Source organism: Salvia splendens, chromosome 2 (assembly GCF_004379255.2).
Source record: "Salvia splendens isolate huo1 chromosome 2, SspV2, whole genome shotgun sequence".
NCBI classification, from domain to species: Eukaryota; Viridiplantae; Streptophyta; class Magnoliopsida; order Lamiales; family Lamiaceae; genus Salvia; species Salvia splendens.
The window spans coordinates 4,121,796-4,143,625 of record NC_056033.1 but is presented as its reverse complement, the minus strand read 5'-3'; the positions used below and the strand labels follow the sequence as shown (position 1 = coordinate 4,143,625).

Here is a 21,830-nt window from a genome sequence, read left to right as displayed (position 1 = left end):
TTGTGATATTGGCTTGTAATTTTATACATAGATATGTCTCAAGTAGTTTTTGACGTAAAGCTCATACTCTTATCCACTCCCCATGAAATTGCTAGTTGTAGATTTAATATTCCGAATAAAATATATTTGGCATAGCTGATCAAGATATAGTGTACCTATTTTGGCTGTGCTCTACTGAAGTTGGTGGTGCAGAAATGGCAACCGGTGGAGCCGCACCCCAGAGGGGAACTGCAGCAGCTGCAGCAGCTAACCTCCGTCGTCGGAGAACAGCTGGTGGAGGGGCCGGTGGTGGAGCAGGTGGAACTATGCTACAATTCTACACGGATGATGCTCCTGGACTTAAGATCTCCCCAAATGTTGTGCTTGTAATGAGCATCGGTTTCATAGCTTTTGTTGCGGTCCTTCATGTTATGGGCAAACTTTACTTTGTTCGCAAGGAGTAGAAACACACTGCCCTCTTGTACTAGTATTCTGGGAAGTTTCGGTGTGTTTTAATTTTATAAGTGAAACTGAAACTAAAATAATCTAACTTTTCATCTCTACATGTTCTGCCTTGATTCATTTCATTAGCTCAACTGGAGTGATGAAGCAGTTAGATTTTAATGATCAATTTTGTTTTAATTCCTCTTGCGAAAGTCGCCACATCCATATGTATACTGCTATAATTCTGCAGGAAAATATGAGCACTAATAATGCTGAGACTCTGGGAGTGGGAGTCGGTTTTTGTGCGAGAAGAAATTTCAAATTAGATTAGCAACAAAAATTAGAAATGAGTAAGGTCTGCTTAATTTCAATTACAAGATTAAAAGCATTCGATTCTCAGTTAAAAGACCGATTTAAAAAACGTTCGGTTTCTTATAATCATTGAACCATTTTATTAAGTTAAATTGTATTGACCATTAAAATTTTAATAGCTCATCGTTTTCTTGATCTAAAATTAGATTAAATTATAATGTCAAGAATCATAAACTACCAAATACAGTACTATAAACGGAGTAGGAGTAATATTTTTGAACCAAAACCATAAAACAATAATAGTATATAAGAGTATTTTTGACAATTACATCCTAGTGCCAATTACTAAACCAGGATTAAAATAGACAAATTTGTCAACTCTCCGATGCATATTACTCCTAAATAAGAACATTTACTTGTACATTTGTACATAGTTACATATAAATAAAGAATCCATACTCTAGAGGTTGGTTTAATGAAGATTGTCGGGTATCCCGGCAGATACAAGACTATCATCAACAGGTTTGGGGCCTCCAAAAGACCTTGATACTGATTCGAACAACTTTTCAATCTCAGAGGCACACCTCGTAAACGACCTACTCCAGAAGCTGTACCTCGGATTCTGCAAAGCACCAACGGGCTTAAGAAACCATCCAAAAACCCTCCATAAGAAAATTTTAATCACGTTTTTACCTTGATCAGCTCAATAAAAGTAATCAGAAGACCCCATGGATGAGGCCTATTGACAATCAAACGTTCTAATAATACTCTAGTGATCTGCTCCTGGATCGTTTCCTGCATCAAACGATAACCATACAGACAACAAATGTTGAGATCTTGATTGAGGGGAATTTCTCCGAAGCTTGAGGGGAAAGCATTGCACACCTGGTTTGATTCATGAAACAGATAAAGAAGAATGAAGGAGAAGTAATGGGTGTGATTGTTTGGATAACGCAATTGATTGGCAACAGCATTAAGGAAGAGGTATCGGCCCTCTGTATCAAGATCCATTATCAACGTCTGAAAAATATCCAGAGCAGCACTCACTAAGAATGCACTCATATTAGCCATGCTTTGAGCATGACCCGCTTGCAGTTGCTGAGCCTGAACAAAATTTCGAAATGATTTTTGACTTGGATCAGAGTAAAAGATGGCAAACATAAGGGAAAGGAGCAAATTTTCAAAAAAGAGTAGATGATTGAGTTAATAGGAATTAAGAAAGGAAACTGGGAAGGACGGACCTGCATCCCAACATAAAGAACAAGGGAATTAATTAGAGGAACATTGTAACGAGTCCCAGCGCGTTCAACATCATTTGGAGAGAGAAGAAGCTTCTGCTTCAACTCAGTGAGAAATGCAGATCCTTGTTGCCTAGTCTGCATAGGTAATTGCTTATAACATGAGACTCACAGAAGAAAGCTTTAAAACTACAGATTAATCATTATATTTACTTTCTTGTCCTTACCTTAAGATACTCATCCACTTCGTTCTTGATCTGCTTTGCTTTAAGTGCGGCATCAACCTCCGAAAGAATTCTCGGTGATTGAGTAATCTCAGGCAGAAGGTCAATCTACAGCATCACATAATGTGGTATTCAGAAACTATCTTACAGTCCACAATATATAATATTAAGTTCAGATATGGACCTTTAAGTTGGGAGTAGAAGGATCTGGAAGCCTCATATTGCGAGGAAATGCACTAAGGATTATATTTCGCATTTGTATGCAGCTGGGGGGTATGACATCACAAAAGCTGAAATGATAATCACAAAGGAACTCTGGAAAATCATGAAGTAGCACCAACAACACTCGGAGCGTCCCTTTGTATAGAAAATGCACCTGGAGAAATACAGGATTAAGTTGCATCAACATCAACACACAATAGCGGTCGAGAACATGGAAATAGTTTTAAGAATTGTATACAAACCGGTTCCCCAAGTTGAACTTTCCTCAGGAATGGCTCCATGAACTGGAACAAGTCCACCAGTAATCTCTGGAAATATGGCCATCCTTTTTGTGCATTTGCAGTGAGCAACTTTGGCATAAAACTTCTATGACTTACCAACTCAAGCCATGCAAAGCTGAAAGCAGCTAGACAAGTTAGCTGTCATATAAAATTGAGCAGCTTCAATGTCAACAACATGAATATCGATATCATCCCTCAAAATTGGTGGGCCAACCATAATTTTCTACTATGATACAGACAAACAAAAAAATTCAGACCATATCATATCAACTATTGGTTTTTCAGGAAATTTCATGGAAAAAGAATAAAGAATTAGACAAGCACACAGACCTGAACCCTGGGACCTTTAGAGGCTGGATTGCATGGAAGGCATTTGCCAGACCAGTCAATACCTGAGAAGGTTTGACGACGATGAATATTTAAAAAGTAGTAGCTGTACAATTCGAAAGGTCTACTAGAAAAGAAACCTGGACCAGAAACTAAATCTTGGAATATAGTCACTATCTTTTATGGGAAAAAGGTAACAATCTTACTACCCCATAGCTGAACTAAATGCAAAAATATGATACCTGAAAATTTGCACCATCAAACACAGGATCCAATGAACACAAATCAAGCAGCCAATTAACAAACAACCTAAAGTAGGGCCTTGGATTAAATGACGCCTTTCTCTCCTCAGCATCTTTTAGAATAAATTTAACCGTAACAGCAAGAACCTAAAGCAACCACAGTAGAGTACATTAGAAAGCCAGCCACGTCACAAAAAACAATCAATCTCTATTCTGAAACTCATACCTTGGGCAGAAGTGAAAGTTTACTGGAACCCTGATCCGCAGGGAAAAACTGGAAGGATTGAAAGAGTTAATGCAGACAGTATGGAGGACTGAGATTATAGAGATTGTAAATACATTGAATTGCCAAAAAGTACTTATGAGATGCCTACCTTCAGAACCGAGAAAACTAACTTCGCATATATATCAATAGCGAGAAATGAAAGAGTCTCCGATGATAAACAATGTGATACAGAGAGTTCCTGGTTTTGGACCATAATTAACATAAAATAACCATTATAACTGAACTATATTGTTAATAATAGTAAGAGTGGAATAGGACCCTCACCATAATCCTGCGGAAAAACCGATCCGTCATCTCATCTCCTTTAAGAAGCCCTCTCTGTTGCAAGAGTGAAACATGGCGAGCACAAGCTGCATCATTTGCTCCGGGCAGTTCGCATATTTGGTACCATTCAGTAAATAATGCGGATACCTGTGTCGGTATCAAATTCAAAGGTCAGAACATATGACTATAAAACATGGAATCCATGCCTACTGAAAGTGTGATCTAATTTCTATTTAAGAAAAAAAGATGCTCTGGCATCCTTTAACAAAGAACTACAAGAGAACTATCTGTGGCAAATAAGCACGCATAAAGTAGTAAAAGGCACATGTGAAAATTTTTAATTCCATTTATACTTCCAACTAATATTGATTAAAAATAATTTACTATAACTTCAAAGCTTGTTCTGAATATGTTACAGGTTCCAGGAAGTGAGCTATATGTTGCGCGATGAGTGTGCAAATGCTACACGAACCGCTCTAGTAAGAGCTCACAAATTATTTAAAAGAATAAGGCAAATTGCTGGTACTGCAATGCAAGCTAAGGTAGTGAAAAGTCGCAAATCATTCATTTGGATTCAGACGACAAAATTGAGAAAAAGTACTAACCACATCCTACTTCTATGAATAACAAAAACGTTAGTTATACAGTGCAATTGAAAAAATAATCACAAGAACGTGGGAAAGGAAGAGGGGTTGAAGACTACAATCCAAACCTAGTATTTTATTAAACAAGATGTGAGACCATATGTGTAGCCTTAAGGAGAGCATAAACATGCATAAAACCATCAAACATCTTCCAAAACCATCATTGTACTGCTACATACAGATTTATAAAATCATAAGTAGATCCAATATTTAGTACCTGTTCAGAGAACCCAGCAGGATCAAAATCCACCAAATCTGTCACACTGAATTCTTCCCTGCTTGTTCCAGGAACAGTGGTCTGTTCCAGCAAATAAAAAAAATTCAGATGTTGAGAAAATTATCAAGAGATCAAAGACTAAAAGTGTGTAAAAGAAGAAATATCTGAGGACCTTTTTATCCCCCCTAGGGGTTCGTGCAATTTCTTCTTTACCAACAGCCAAAGGCAACAAATTTCCAGCATTAGCTGGGTTCTTAGCTATTTCAATCAGCTGTTGTAATGATTCCGGGGATCCAGGTCTTGCAGCAAGCTGAAAATTAGGAAAATAGTTAGGAACTCCAGAAATAATATACATAACATCGCAGGCATAATTGAAAGCAAACATGCCTTAGCCAGAGCATCTACAAGGTTGTGAAGCTCCGATATCACTTTAGAATCGTTCATAACCAAAGTTTGTATGAGAGAAATGGCAAATTCAGTTGCAGCCTCTGCACAGTAGACAAGGTAATCTCGATTAATATCTCCAACGCATCATACTAGACATACAATTTTCTATACATACTGTTTCTCCCAGCATCAAGTAGCTTTGCCATGTGAACATTATACTCCCCAAGGTTTAATAACTCGCTGTTAATAAGACCTATAGTGATATCTCTATTGAACTTCCTATCCTCCTCAGAGTATAAAACCTGTCATAATTGAGATTTGACACAATAAACACTTGTATGTTAATAAATGCAATAAACATACTCCCAGCCGGACTTAAAAAGAATAATATCGAATTGGTCATACCCAACTAGTGAGCTCCTTAACCACAAGCTTGCTGACATCACGTATAGCCGCCAGGATTGCCAGGTGAGCATCAACATGAGCACAATTTGATGCATTTTCATACAAGCCCTTGAAAGCCTAAAGGAAAAAAGTAATCCTAAGTAATATTATTTCCAGGACAGCAGTAAATATGAGCCAGAATAATGGCCAACCTTCTGGGCGACAGCCAAGGCTGCCTCATCTCGGCTGATGCACCTAAGGATGACTGCAGGAACTTCGGCAATAACTGCCTGTAAAGACCATACTGACAGTCAGATAAACACGTAACAGAAATCTAAGATATAGATAGCAATGGAGAGCACGTAATGAGATGAATGTGATATCGCATTTTTTTACCTGAATCTCAACCTCTTTCGCTTCATTAGCCAACTGATTTTCTAGCTGAAAGGGGTTTTGATAAGTATGTTAAAAGCCAAACAAAGTAAACCAAACTCAAGATGCTGATTCCAAGGACTAAACTCTCAACAAATTAGTTAAATCAATAAGGTGTATAGTACATATACCTTCTCTGAGATAGTCTGGTACTTTTCCAATGCATCCCCAGTGGTTATCAAAGGCTCTGTGACATTAGTTCCAGGACGCTCGGAAGACAGAGTTGCATTAGTAGGTTGTGCAGCATTTCCAGGTTCCTGCATTAATGAACTCATAAGGTTAAAAAGTGCACACAAAAAAGACAGATATTTACACCGAATGTACTTACTTTTGCAGAGCTAGAAGGTTCCATCACTTGCACATCAGTAGTCGAGACAGGAGGGAATGAAGGAATGGTGTCATTTTCAGGAGTTTGAGGACCATCACCAACTGAAATATGTGCTGAAGGAAGACTGCAATATAATCGCCACAATCTTAAATACTTGGTTCCTTTTTGTTTTGTTTGTGCGAGGGTTTACTCATAGGAAAAAAATTAATAAATGATAATACTACAAATAAATAAAAAAACCCTAAACTAAACAAACCTTGTAGGAACCTGGGATCCAAAAGGTTCTATCTCATCAGAGCCCATATCCAATGTCTGGGGCACAGCACCAATACCAGTGCTAATAAGGCCGGGCGAGTATATACTGCCACTGATTTGGCCAGATGTAGATGCAAATTGCCTGGACAAACCACCACCTCCTGATGAAGCAGAGAGGCCAACTGGAGCAGTATTTGAGCTCTGGGTGGACCGATTCTGTCCTGGAAACCGAGCAAAATCCTGCAAACAAAATGAAACCAGAAACAAAATGATCACATAGATGAATGTGACAGGTGTACTGGTTTAAAACGAAGAGGTTTCCAAGAATTTTTCAAACAATCACCTCATAAACTCGCTGCTGTGAGTGTGACAGCTGGCCTGGTTTAGGACGGAGGGCTTCTGGTAAAATGCTCATTTGACCTTGTGCATAAAGACTAGCATCAAAAAAACTGGCACCAACACTTTCTCTATGCTTTCTCCTGATAGAAAGTTGTTGAGCTATGTCCCCATCAATGCTCTGAACCGCCTGCAATGAAAATGTGGTTAAAATTGGATATAAGGACAAAATACAAAAATATGATTATAAACCCAAAGAAAGTAGATTAAAATAACACAAGACTTTACCAAAAATTTTATTTCAGTTCTTTGCTAATAGTATTGCTCTATTGAGTAAAGCCCCATGATCACAAAAAATAATTACTCCCTCCACCCATGAAATAATGACTCATTTTGCCAATTTGACTCATTTACTTTTTTCAGTTTTTTGTAAGTGGACCTCATACTCCACTAAATTATTACACTCGCATTCCATTAAAAATTAATACTCCTATATAATAGCTGAACCACATTCCACTAACTTTTTCCACCCACTTCCCTTCACGGCATCAAACAATTTCTTAAAACTTGAGGGAGTATCAACATACCCTCAAGTTCACAAATTGTAACTCTCTGCACATCCACAGACATTAGCTCACGGGATACCACTATTACGATTAGGATTCATTTCATATACAGTAAAAGGGGCTTTATCATCGACTTCAGTTAACATCAAGTATGTAATTCAGACATGATATGCTACATGAGATGGAAGCATGCATGACTTATGTATAACATTGCTGTTCAAGGAAACATGACAGTATTTCTTCAATCTTTAAAATGAAACATGAACATTACCAGTGTAATAGAAGTCACAAAACACCTTAATTAAACTTTTCGGCGACAAACAGACCAGAGGGGGTGGCCAATATAAAGAAATACACTTCAGAAAAAAATAAATGTTTAGGTTTTTCAACCTGAATATTGCTAGCACTTGTTCAGAAGAACCGTGTCACTTTCACATGTTATTAAAATATTTTAAAAATAGGCATTTAAAGAAAGGGAATATGAAAAGTGGGGAACCCTCCCTCGACAGCTCAACATGAAATGACAAAAATATTTTAACAATATAGCATTACATCTCATAACACACAAAATATAGCTACATAACATAGGTATTTACAATTTGAATATTACAGATAGTAATTGCTTTCTCAACTGCACTCAATTTTGAATATTTATCAGTACTGGTTTTCAAGACCCAGTTGTCATAATCTGTATGAAGCAACAGATAACTTATAATGATTTCAGTTTACCTTATCAGTTGCAGCTTGCTCAATCAACACACAGCCTAGGTCAAGATTATCATTAGTCACCAGTTGAACTGCTTGTTCTGATAGATCAGTTGATATGTTAAAGCCCTGAAGTGAGTTTCTGAGCTGGGTTGATATTGAACCACGTAAAGGTTCCTAAAAATTATGAAAAAAGCCTCTTTAATCACATGAGGAGTGTTAAAGTCATATTCTGACAATTCAGAAGATCAACATTAACCACTAGCAAGTAATAAAACAAAGGTTCATCTGTACCTTGCAGGTTACATGAGCAAGACTTCCTGCCAACCTTGCCACCATCAAATGTGCCGCATTTCGTGTAAGGGTCTCATCGGGCTCCATGGCATAGTCCTGCCATTAAAAAAACACAAATTCTTTAGGAAACAATTTCTTTGCCTTTGTAACATGCACCACTATAACAAAGACCCTTCAAAATCAACGAATTGGAATTAAATATACCTTCAAGACAAGTTCCTTAGTTGTCTGAGTCGCAATAGAAACACTACGTTGCACAATGCTGGACACTATTTCTTTAACGGCTCTATCCATGGCAATTGGAAGTACACTGAAGCAAATGAAACACTGACATAGCTGAAAACGATTGACGGATATCATTGTCAAATAAAATTGAATAGATACAGTTACTAACTCAGACCTCTGGAAATGCAAGTGTAAGCCATAAGCCTGAAGCTTTTTATTGACAACAACTTGTTGTTCAATATTAGCTGCTGGTACAGGAACCTGCAACATAACAAAAATAAGAGATCATCAGTCGGTATTTAAATAAAACATCATTGGAAGCAAATATAAGCGGAACTCTGGAAAGACCTGATTAACTGCATATTGTGTCTGTCCTTGTAGAAGGCCATGAGCAGAAGGCAGCTGGTCAGAAAACCCCAAGCTAACTAGCTTCTCATCCTCCGTTAAAGATCCAGATGAATGATGGAGAGGAGCAGCATACTGCTATCGTGATCACAAATCAACCTCCAATAATGCTAATAGATCAAAATAGAACAATTAAAGCACCAACCTGAGACATTATACGAGAGTGGCTACCAGGAAGGGGAGAGGCAGCAACATCAAGGGGCATCTCAACATGGTTTAATGTCGAAATTATTCCAGGTTTCACCTCATTCATTATTGGTGGTTGTGAAGACCCGACATCCTTATTTGAGAAATCAGGATTACCTTCAACTTCTCTGACTTTTTCCTTCAGAAGAGAAGTAGGTGTAACATCCTTAAGGTCGACACTTAAATGCTTAAACAGGACCTGAAACCAAAGAGATCTCAATTAAGAAAATCCACTCAAATTTAAGTGATCCCCTCGAGCAAAGAATAGCCAGAATTACCTCTATCTCAAATTTGAGATTCATCTTCAAATTTGGCATTGCATAAATTTCAGCAAGCAATCCAAGAATCGCCATTGTCCAAGGGTTGGGAGGCTGAAATGCAATACTGTTCGAACAGGGTTCCAGAATCTAAAACAAGTACATTAGGTCAATAAATTTGGATTTGCAAGTACATATAAAATAAAACAGAGATCATACCTTTGAGGTAAAGGGAATAACAGCTATCATGAGTCCCTTTTCATATGCCTGCAAAAGCACACAACAAATAATACATTTCCACATGTCAGAAAAATCAAATCAACAAGATGAGATCATCATGGATACATGAAGCTCTCAGACAATCTAACTCCAACTTTATTAAGTCAACTCAACAACAAAATAGAAAAAAAAAAAAGAAACCTCTATAATCAAAGATTTTGGATCTATCTCCCGTGCCCTTAGAACTTGATTTTTGCCGATTGTAATCTTCCCAAGCCAGCTTCCTAAATTTTTCAGCAGTGATCGTTCTTCCACACTAGACTTTATAAGGTCAGATCCGACGAGAACCTGAACATACAAATATCAAGAATAAACACCACCTTTTGAAAGGAAATCAATTAAATAGACGAAATCAGACCTTGCAGTTTTCATAAGTGGCCTGTACAATCTCTCTGAACAAAGGTTTCAAATTTACTTTATCCAGAAACTTCAAGTACAAATCATGAAAATTTGTTTCAATGCTTGCCCTGCCCAAAAAAATGACAGAAGAGTCAAGATGTCATTCTATATTATTTAAAATCAAGACAGGAAGATTAACCCCAAAGAAATACATCCAGAGAACTGTTTCAGATAAGGTATGCATTGGCAAGAAACATTTACCTCTTCATAACCATATACTGTGCGAACCACGGATAGAACTGAGGATTTAAAATTTCACTAAACTCTTTAGCTTTAGCCTCAACATTTGCAGCAGACAAGTTATTTATAATAAAAGATATCTTGTCCTGAGCTTCTGATGCTGGAACCTGTTCCACAGATCAATGAAACAGTCAAATACTGAAAGAGAGGAAAAAAACAAAAAAAAAACAACATATTAGACAAACATCACAGGTGATGGACTAGAATATACACTGCACATAATTCATATACAACCAAGACATAGTCTGATAATCTCTTAGCAAGACATACAGACAACATAAAACTCCACATTATCTGAGAAAATGCTATATAAATCAGCTTTACAGTCCAGCCAGGGTTGAAGACTAATTCTCAAGCATACAAATAGTTTTTACCATTGTAGATATATGAATAATTCTTTAATCACCATATGATACCAGAAAGCACAGAAGCCTGGAGTGCTGTGCTAGATATTTGAAGTACAGGTACACAATAGGGATGGCAGAACAAACATAGCATTAAATATATGAAGTCGAGAAAATTGGTATAACTTGATTTTTTTACTCTGCAGATCATTGTAATATTACATTGGCACAGTCTTCAAATGAGCTCTAACTTCTAAGGAATGTCTCGGTTACACAATAAACCATATTTGGGATCTACAAGTCCGAAATAGCATTTAGGCCTTTCTTTGCAGTTCCAAATAATAAGGTTACATGTACCTGGTGCGTCATCTCTAAGTCATCAAAATTGTACAAGTATCTTGATGAACATGGATAATGATTGATAAGTCAAATAGCAGATTTATTTGACAATATAAACAGTTTTTGTATCTATGCTTGAGAGAATGCTAAGTTAGCAAAGAGGTAACCAAAACGACTGATCAAAACTACAAGTCATTCAAGAAAGGAGTCCATAGACAATGAATAAAAATCCATATATAAAAATCACAGAAAAAAAAACCAAAAGGATAAGGATCACGAATAAACAAAGACCAAAAAAAGAATTTAAAAAACTATAATCAAACACCTCTACGGGAGTTTCTCTTCTCTCAGCTGCAGCAACGAGGGTCTCAATGTTTAAAGCAGAGCCAAATCCTGAAACGACAGTCCCCACTGTTAATGTAATCCACAACCCATAAGCACACAGAGAGGAAGTAGCGAAGAGTATTTTTTGTTGGGGGAAGGGTGCTAGGAAAATATAGAGAGCAGTTATAAAACCACTAAAAATGAGAATTACTTGCTGAGGTTGATCTAGAAGACCGTGGAAAGCCCGGTGATGCAGATTGTACTGACAGAACAGCACCGCTGTGTGACTGTATTGCGGGTTTGAGTAGATTAGCTCTCGAAATATAAAGGCAAAAAATAGAAAAAATATCAAGTGAATTACATCAAAGTTGATAAAGTCTCTATTACTTGCCTTCTGAAGGGTAGGCATTTCGCTTGAAGGAGCAGTAACAGGTTGCGCAGAAGACGATTGTGTTTGCTTCATGTGATTAAAGATAGTCGTAGAGGGTTTCCTTTCATCAAGTGAACTCGGTGGTCTCCGTGGTAGTGGGATTGAAGGTGAAACAGGCAATCCAGACTGTGTGCTGCCTGGTCCAATCAGAGAAAAAGTCGAGCCTGCAGGCTGAAAACAAATCGACACAATTGCAGTGAACACAAATTCACAAAAATCACCTGGTGTAGAAGCATTATCCACAACAACAGACAGGGAAAAATCCAAAAATCATGTGGCACTTTAACATTGTAATTTTTTCTATGAAATCATTCAAGTGTTTTTTTTTATGTAGGTTCAGCTACTTAACAGTTAACAAGAAGATAACATTTCGATGTTTAATACCTCCATAGTTGGAGCAGAAGATTGAACGAGACCATGATGGTGATCATTAGTTGTACTATGGCCAACATCAGGTTCACTATGAGCAGCTGAGATCCTGTTAAGTGCCCGCTCTATAAATTCTACAAGGTCTGAATGAGCAGCCCGCAAATGAGATATTTGCAGGATATGATTGCAGTACTGTGGCCACTCAATGAGACGGTCCACAAACTGCTCCAATGCCTTGGTCCCAAAGGAGAACATCTGATTATTAAAAGGTCAAGGTCAGGCTGAGATTCAAAATAATGACATTAATTGATAACATGGGAAGGAACAAACTTTTGAATCTGCAGGCTTCCTTAAAGCATCTAAAACAGCTCGTAAAGCAATGCCCAGCGTAAGGTGAGTCACTAGTTGATGCTTGATGAGTGATCCTGAAGCAGAAGCATTCACAAAGATTAAACTAGCAAGCTGAGAAAATTAGAAGTAAAATAGGAAGGTTTAAAGTATTTTACAATACTAATTATCTGTGTTCATGTTCACCCAGTGACGAACAAGAATTTGTTGTATCAACATAATCATCAATGGGCTAGTGAATGTAACAAACTCAAATGCAGTAGATTATGCATAATAGTAATACTACTTAAATACATACTACTAAAAGGGATGTCAAGAGTGAAATCAAATTGTTGAGAACTTGACCAAACAGATCAATTCAACAAAATAACTCTTGTCGTCAGGTATGCAGAAATCTGAAAGTGTAGATTCCGGGCATTTTAATTTAGATTATTTACTATAGGAACATGGATTGCAAAATAAAAGGTCATGCATGAAACTTCTCCACACGAGTAACATAAGCCCCAATATGTGTGTCCAATCATTAATTACATATTCCTAAATCGTAAGTGAATCTACATGATTCTTGCAGTCACCCTGATATAGAAGTGGCAAAACACTGCAGTTCAAATGCCAGCTTAGCAAAAATATTAAAATCATTAGAAAGATGAGGAAGTGGAGAACTGGGGGAGGTGGAATATAATGGGACTTCCAAAAAGAATTAACTGTCTTATTTAATAGTTTAGTCATATATGAAACTGTTGTTGAAATAATGTACTCCCTCCATCGCGAATAGGAGTACCATTTCTTTGCAGCGCAGGTTTTAAGAAATGTTAGGAAAGTGAGTGGAAAACAGTTAGTGGTGTATGAGTCCAACTTGTATATATTGGTTTTAAATGAAATGTGAGTGGAATGAATTAGTTGAATGTGAGGCCTATTACTATTTATAGTAAAAGTGAACCAGGACTCTTATTCGCGGACAGACCGAAATGGAAAAACGGGACTCCTATTCATGGACGGAGCAAGTATGCAATAAATATAAAATCAACATTCAACAGTGAGATAATGTTGCAGGCTTCTAAAAGTGCTCAAATATGACACCTATTATATAATACTCCCTTCGTCCCTAAAAATAAGTATATTTTTGCCATTTTGCTCAGTCCCAGAAAATTAGTCCACTTAATTTTTTCCAAAATGGAAAAAATTTCACCACACATTAAACTATTAATGATGTGAGTCCCACTATCCACTAATACTACTTCAATTGCTTTTTCTCTCTCTCCCCTACTGCACTAATTCCGCATTAAAATATGGGCCACCCCCAAAGTCTATATTTTTAGAGGAAAGGGGGAATAGCATAATCCATTAGTTATCATTTTAATACAAGGAAAGTGACTTCAAAATTCAAACCAGCTACTTAGTGCTTAAAATCAATCTAACAACATGAATAAAAAAATAAAAAAATATGACAAACTAAGAGGTAAAAGATGTCACAGTATATAAAATTTTGGCTGAACATCATGACAAATCCAACAACCAAACTAGCCCGTGTGTTCAATAATTCCATGCACAGATCATACTACAAAACACCTCCCACCATTTCAAACAGCAAAAATAGTTTGTGTATATTAGAACAGTCAGTAAATAAGATCTCACCAAAAAGTACTGCCGCAATCCTCAGCTGCCTTTCAGGGTACTTTGAGAAAAAATTGTATTCCTCAAATAGATTAGCAATCATGCACTCATATATCGACTTTTTCCTGTTAAAAATTGTATTCCGCAAATAGATTAGCAATCACGCATTTACTAACGAAATGCTAATATGATAGCAGTACTCTCCATTTCAGCATCAACGAATGAAGCAGCAAATTTTATGTGACCATAAAATTCACCATATAGAGGTCATGCTATTCGATTGAAATTGTGACCACTTAAAAGCAAGAATTTTCAAGGATCTGCTCATAAATAATCTAACAAGATACTATATTTTTAGATATATGAATTTGATCAAAATAAAAACTTGGTGAGGTAGAGTAACAGATCCCATTATCCTAGTAATTTACTTAGAATAATAACTCGAGAGAAACAATATGATTAACAAAGTGAATGCCTGCTTTAGTGGTATCAGCATATGCATAACTAATAAAATCACTTAGGAGTCTATAATCGGAAGTTGCATGAACCTTTTCAAAGAACATACCAAAGGAATCATCTTGTAATTTGAAGGGGAGAAAATACCTTTCTTCTGGAGATTCCTTGAAGCGGGTAAGCATTTGAATCATAGCGTCGATAGATAGATTACCAGAGAACATTTGATGGAAGTATGCATTTGCTTCTGTTTCAATGTCTTCAGCATAACTATCAGCAGCAGCATCGGAACCCCCAGCACTTCTCATTCTTGAATTAGAACGCATATGAGAGACATCCAATTTTTCAATTTCCTCAGACAAGTGATTAGATGAAAGCACACCAGAATGAGACTGAAGTGCCTGTAGAACAATTTTCGGAAAGGTCACGTACTAGTAATCATAAGCTGGCTGAGATAAAATGTATGTCAGAATATTACCTTTAAGACAGTGGGGCAAGCTTCCAAGTACATATTCAAAAGAGAACCAGAAGGGTGCAAGTGATTGGGAGAGATGTCCTGATCTCCAATCTGAACATCCTTCAAAAACTTGATGCATTCCTGGAGGAATACTCATAAATCAGATTTTGGAATTACAATCATTAGAGACCACAAGATGCCAGATACCAGTTCCAAAATTAGTCTTGGCAAATATTGTCTTGGTGAGTGATTTCTTTTCGCAATAAACGATGGCTTTTTTTCTTTTCATCCCCGAAATCTTAATAGAAAGGGATCAAGAAAAGAGAAAACACAAACCTCATAGAAAGCATCTTTACTGGACACTAATCGAGCACTCAACCAGCTATCAAGGTCCATGATTTCTCTATTAGATGCAATTACAGCCAAGCGAATTCCAAGGTAAAAAGGAAACATATCTAGTACTTGGGGAAGTACCTGTAAACACATTTAGCACATATGTTCAGATGCCAAGATTTGCCTCTCAATGGGGTATCTATAAAAAAACTAACATAGCATAGTTATGATTGTTAAGAAGTCAAGACCTTTATTTCCTGGCAAGCATCAAAAATCCTATTGACACTGTCTGGATCAAGATTCACGGAATCTATAAGTCCACGTAGCAACAAGTTACGATTAACATGCCACAGAGTGTATAATAAACCACTTGCAGAAGCCTTTTTGAGAGCCATAGGAAGCACAGCGGATGCAACCTCATTTTGGATAAGATTGTACGCAGTCTGCAAACATAGCTCGGTTAATAAGCAATAAACCATATAAAAAGCAGAACACAAAATCAAGATGATTTCTGATATCACCTACATTAACATGGGCCATTCCAAGAAGCAATACTTCTGGGAAGTTATTAAGAGGAGATTCAAGGACATATCTCACTAAACTTGCATGACCCATCTCCGATAGCTGACACAGAACCACCAGCAGGTCATGACATGACCAAGCACAATTAGGTCCAGACTGCAATGTATGTCCAGGCACAGCATCATCATAGGACTGCAGAAGGCAAAAAGCATTATAAACACATTTCAGATTGCATAGGTTAATTGGAAACAACTTAACAATCAAAGCAAGTATACCAGCTGCCTTTCAGAATGAGCAAACGTAAAGACTTCAGGTGGAGCAGACACTGCATATTTTAGAAAAGATAGCTGACCCTCAACATTCTTCCAAACAGATCCACAAATAGCATGGAGAGGGAATGGTTCCTGAAAAATTAAATGTGCACAAGAGAAAATGAGAATAACGGATTGTGTATCTTGCTTGATTCATTACATTCCAAAACTAATAGATGAAAGACAGATAGATTATATATCAAGTTCTACCTGGCATGCATGCTTGTAGACAGACATGAAAAATGAAAAAGCTGCCTCATTGGGGATATAAAATCCCTCATGATCCAGATTCTCCATGACATTAATCCAGTTAGTTCCCAGAGCCTGAAACCAAACAAAAAATCAAAAATCAAAATTCATTTTTATTATTGGAAAGGTAGATATCATATTACAAATAAATTAATAAACTACCAGCATGGAACTTACAAGTTGCTTGATTGAATCCACAAGGACGTCAACATTCCAAGAATTCAAAGATGGCATATCCAGGACACTGTTACCACCATGGGCAGAGCGGAATGTAGCAAAGACATTTTGGCTGTCATCAAGACCTACATAAGTTCTGGCAACCGTTCCAAGTATCTTTGCAACTGTGGCATCAGTGAGCGGTAAGAAAAGCGACAACATTTCTTTGCACTGAGCCACATTGGCAGTACACCCATATCCTAGCTCACACATCACATCAGCCATGCTAATTTCTTTCTCCATTTCTGCTAGAATGGCATCAAAATCCTCTTCACCACCCTCATTCAACAACTCTGAGTTTCTGCAGCATATACACAAGCATAAAGGTAATAATGGTTTCCAGAATAAATACTCGTCTATTTATGCACTAGAAACTGACAGGGAAAGCACCTGAAGAAGTTATCTTCAAGTAGTTCATCATGAAGAAAAGGTATGATGACAAACTGGGCCCCGTCCTTCGGTTGCACAAGAAATAACATTTGCATGAATGAATCTACATGCTTAGAGAGGCCTTCAGACCGACTGAGAAACACAAGAATATGGTGAATTAACTTAGAAGACTCAAATGCAACAGGATTGGCACACAACTCTGTGATCTGACTCATGCAGAAATTCTTTCCTGCATACAACAAAGAAAAGGGCTACAATTTTAGTGGAACAAGTAGAAGAACTCCACAAAGATAAAACAATAAACTGCCGTATGTATTCAACCTCCTACATTGATAAATATATATACATGTGTGTGTGTGTAATTGTTTGTATAAGGAAGAGAATAACTAACCGCACATCCTGGTATCATGATCTTCAGAATTAGACAAAGCAAGACCTACTCCAATTTTCTCAGGTACCGACAAGTGTAAAGCATCAGAAAGATTCAGAAGTAGTTCTTCATTGATGGCTTTAGACCGCAGTGTCTCACTTAATATTGAACTAAAGTTAGGTTTATCCAATAAATATTTGAATATTGAAGCAAATATCGGTTGCAGCTTCATATCCTTCAAATCCCTGGAATAAATATCGATGTGGTCGAAACAGGCTTGCAGAAGTAATATGCTCGCCTCCATTCCATGCATTGCATACTGTCGGAGAAACATAATAGAAACAAAAACAGCATGTAAAAAATAAAAGAAAATCTATTCCAATGTCAGAAACAGGAATTAACAAACACAAATGCAAAATTTTTCACATATTCAGACTCAGAGTCTCATCAATTAGCAACTTCCAAAGTGCACCGCAGATAAACCGATTGATTGTTCTAGGCATTCCTTTCATTCGTCTTCTAAAAAAATATTGTGTTTAACCCTTTTGTGCAACACTAAAATATCAAAAGAATTGACACATTGTTTTGTAATATTAGTAAACAAGGTGAGGGAGGTAAAAAGTTTTCACAAAATTTAAACACAGAGTATAGTTCAGACAATGGCTACTTTAGGTACAAAATCAAGACAAGGTAGGATGCCGAAGCAGAAAACATCTCATATTTTTCATGGGGAAAGAAACAACCTAGAGTTGTTGCCCCAGTAACATTTCAATAAAAACAAGCAATGTTTTATGAAGTTATTAACACCACTCATCAAATTGCTTTTCAAATTAAACATGGATGTTACAAGATAAGGCTGAGAAAATGCAAATAGATCAACCAGCTAGGATTAAGATTACAGTCAAGACTTCAAGATAATAAACACATTCTTATCAATACTGCAATTTTTATGAGTTCTATAAATTTTTAAAACAAAGGTAAATCAAGTCCATCTCGAAAAGGTAAAACCATGTAGACAAAAATATATGCTCCACCAAAAATAAAAATAAAGGAAAACATGAACAACCACTATTAATTGATGCCAAAGGCAGATAGAATGAAGTGTTTGGCTGTATATTGAAGGATCAAATCATAGAATCCCCTCCCTGGCCACCACCACACCCCTACTAAGAATGTCCCAAACAAAGTAAATCAAGATAATTAGGGTGTGAATACCACAAACAAAATATTACATTCTTGAAATAAACAATAAACACCTGAGAAATAATAATTTGCAATGCATTGCCAATTAAAGATTACATATTTCCCATAAGCTGGATCAATGAGGTGCGTTATGAGCCATTAAAGAAAGGCCATGCTAACTTTTCACCAAAATATACCATATCGTAATTTCTCACATTAGACTTGGCTCCTTTGTAACGCAAACCAAACAATTATAAAACAGCTAGGCGCGCTCACAAAGCCCAGTCATCGTAGTTAGAGGCTAAGGGTTTTACAGTATAAGCACATGATCATCAGTCAAAGCAATAAAAGCAGAGAAACAAAAGAGGTGAAATCCACGCATTTGAATTGAGTTTAATAATGCAGAAAACATCAAAATTCAATGAGCGTAACGTACGTTGCATAGTTCTTGGAAAACCGAATCAGAGTTGGAATCGTTAACGTCCTGCAGCAGAAACCTAATCTGGCCCGAAAGCTTGGAGGAGAACGTGACCATGGTTGGGCAATTGAAGATTGCTATTTCCTTTGTAAAATTTGTGAGATTCCACGAACAGAAATTGCTAGGGTTTGCAGATGCCAAATGATTGCTGAAATTATAGGAGACGAAGATCTAATAGCGATTGAGTCGAGTGAATTAAGCAGTGGATGGGCACTTGATTTTATATGGATGGGTCGGGTGTGTCGGGGCTCCAACCCGGGAATGTTTTGGAGAGTCGGTTTTTCTTTTTCTTTTTCCTTTTTTTGTGAAAATTTATATATTGTGGCCGTAATGCTATTTGATTGGACATCGGATAACAAAGTATAGTTTATTTTTAGATTATTTTAGTTATATTTTCTATAATTAACTAAAACAATCTAGAAATAAATTTATTATAAAATAAATTAAAATGAACTTTGTAGTACAATGTTCTAAAATGAACTAAAAATGAAGTGTTCGACTTCTGCAATAAAAATGAATTCGACATAAATCATGAGTAGTAGTATTTTGTATTATACGGAGTATCAAATTAGGATGTTATCAAGAAAATATGTTGAGTTACCAAAAAATTATATTCAAGTGATATTCTTTTCCTCAGACCCTTTTCAGCTAGATTAAAATATGTGTTGTGCACTCAGAGCATCTCCAATGGCGGCGAGCGGGCCAGCTAGCTGATTTTCGGCGCTCGCCGGTCCGCTCGCCGAACCATTGGAACCGGCGAGCGCCATTTCGGTGAAAAAATCGGCTAGCACTGGCCGATTCGCGAGCGCTCGCCGGTCCGCTCGCCGCCATTACAGGTTCAGGACCGGCGAGCGTTTGGCGAGCGAATTTTATTTTATTTTATTTTTTAAACAATGTAATTTTTTTAATTAATGTATTTTTTTAATGTACATTTTTTTTAATTAATGTATTTTTATTGTACTTTTTAAATTTTAAATAATATTATTGAATTTTCTCGTATCTGTGTCGTACATTTAATTCTGTATTTTGTGTGATTGTCAATTATTTGTTTTATATAATTAGGGGTGATGTGGCTAGGCTATTGCTGGGCTATTTGCTTGTCCTGATGATGTGGCACGAGGATTTTTAGTGTTGATGATGTGGCATGATGAGTTTGTGGCGGGGCTATTGATGGGTGAAAGCCACTGGAAATGCCCTTATTATTTATATGAATGTGAAATAGGGTTGTTTTTTAAGAATTTAAAGAATTGATAGGATATGTAAATCTACATTAAAATATATTATTAGAAAAGTAGTTGCACGGTGGTATGGATAACGGTGGAAGCTTAACAATGAATGAGATCAACCTAACCTTGTTATTTTTTTGCCAGCAAAAGCCTTGGTCTTTGTTGGAGTCTGGGGTTTTTATGGAGTATGCTTAAACTAAGGAGTTTTTTAAAGTGTTTATTTTTATTTGTATTTATCTTGTGGTAATTTATCATAATATTGAACTAAAAATAATGATAAACAAAAATGCCTGCTACGTGTATTTATTTTGTCATTGAGATCGCTATCAATTAACTTTTTTATCCTAATTTGTCCATAATTTGAATAAGTTATTTAATTAAATTCGCATTACCCAAAGACAACACACATGCACATTCAAGTACAAAAAATTCAAATAATCGTGTGAATAATAGTAAGCATCAAGTATAACGCAGATACACGTACCATGTATACAGAAAACTCAAAATCAATTGAAAAAAAGAAGACAACCCCTATAGTTATTTTTCAATCGGTTGTTATGCACAAGTTGAGCTAAAGTACTTTATTTCCGATGTGGCATGGCGATTCTCCGATGGCATATTTTGTTGGAGATTGAAGAAAAATGCTATTATGGCTAAAAGATACTGATTCGATAGGAAAACGTGGATGATATTTGAAATGAAAGATAAGGTGGAGTTTATATTTATTTTTTATTTAAAATTTTAAACAATGTCCTAAAGCACTTTATTTTTCGATGTGACGTGACGATTTTTCAGCAACAATGTCGCTGGAGCGAGGAGAGAGAACGAGGGTTAGGTGGGTCAAAATGTGAGGTGGAGTCTCTACTCCATGCTACATCAAATTTTGTGCGTGGCTATATAGTTTGGACTTGTGATAAATATTTCAATACGCAAAAGGTGTATTTATTTATTCACCGATTTTATTGGTTATGGAGAACCAAACTTACTAATAGTTCATGTCTTTTTACTTAAAAGTGAATTGAGACTTTTATTAGTGAATGAAATAAAATGGGAAACAAAACTCTTAACTGTAGATGGAGAGAACAATTAATAAGAGTTTATTAGATCAACATTCACATCGGCTAGCGTTGAAGCACTATTGTTTTTTCTAACTGTCGTGGTGCATGGTAATGAAGCAAAGCGCCGAAGCTAGGGGTTCAAGCCAGCCAAAAATCGTTTATCCCACTACTAGAAAAATTGCTTCTCACTACACTTTTTTTTTCACACTTTATAAAAAGTGCCAGCATGGATGTACTATCTACACACTAGCTTTTCACTGCACTTTATAATATATTGTTACTGCACTTCAACATAAAAAGTGCCATCATAGATGTACTATCTACACATTACCTCTTACTACAGGTACCCGGTGCTGCACTTGCATCAAGTGTCATTATAGATGAAGTGTCAGCACAGTAATTTTCAAGTGACAATTTTAAGTGCCAATACAAGCCAATTTTCTAGTAGTGTCCTACCAA

At 36.6% G+C, this 21,830-nt stretch overlaps 1 protein-coding gene across 2 annotated transcripts; it reads right to left on the bottom strand.

The window, feature by feature from the left end:
• Window positions 1-1,007: 1,007 nt before the first annotated feature.
• Window positions 1,008-19,283, bottom strand: LOC121784397 (CCR4-NOT transcription complex subunit 1-like). 2 transcript variants are annotated; one of them, XM_042182544.1, is made up of 51 exons: window positions 19,046-19,283; window positions 17,449-17,746; window positions 17,058-17,286; window positions 16,629-16,968; window positions 16,413-16,526; window positions 16,167-16,295; window positions 15,895-16,083; window positions 15,618-15,812; window positions 15,373-15,510; window positions 15,058-15,177; window positions 14,730-14,980; window positions 14,148-14,251; window positions 12,495-12,589; window positions 12,180-12,419; window positions 11,757-11,966; window positions 11,577-11,652; window positions 11,367-11,434; window positions 10,320-10,465; window positions 10,078-10,186; window positions 9,861-10,007; window positions 9,660-9,707; window positions 9,462-9,590; window positions 9,143-9,382; window positions 8,941-9,075; window positions 8,768-8,853; window positions 8,572-8,677; window positions 8,368-8,463; window positions 8,098-8,250; window positions 6,810-6,992; window positions 6,468-6,706; window positions 6,212-6,335; window positions 6,015-6,140; window positions 5,848-5,892; window positions 5,664-5,741; window positions 5,473-5,589; window positions 5,243-5,369; window positions 5,068-5,168; window positions 4,853-4,990; window positions 4,681-4,761; window positions 3,820-3,966; window positions 3,644-3,733; window positions 3,496-3,543; window positions 3,270-3,416; window positions 3,031-3,092; window positions 2,662-2,815; window positions 2,382-2,573; window positions 2,201-2,305; window positions 1,977-2,111; window positions 1,621-1,839; window positions 1,429-1,530; window positions 1,008-1,357 (listed from the first exon to the last, which is right to left on the bottom strand). In XM_042182544.1, exons 1-51 carry the CDS (start codon window positions 19,142-19,144, stop codon window positions 1,208-1,210), a joined length of 7,200 nt encoding a protein of 2,399 aa, XP_042038478.1. In that variant the 5' UTR covers window positions 19,145-19,283; the 3' UTR covers window positions 1,008-1,207. The 2 variants fall into 2 exon arrangements, with proteins under 2 accessions (XP_042038478.1, XP_042038482.1); XM_042182548.1 differs by having other exon boundaries at window positions 8,941-9,072.
• Between the last annotated feature and the right edge of the window lie 2,547 nt (window positions 19,284-21,830).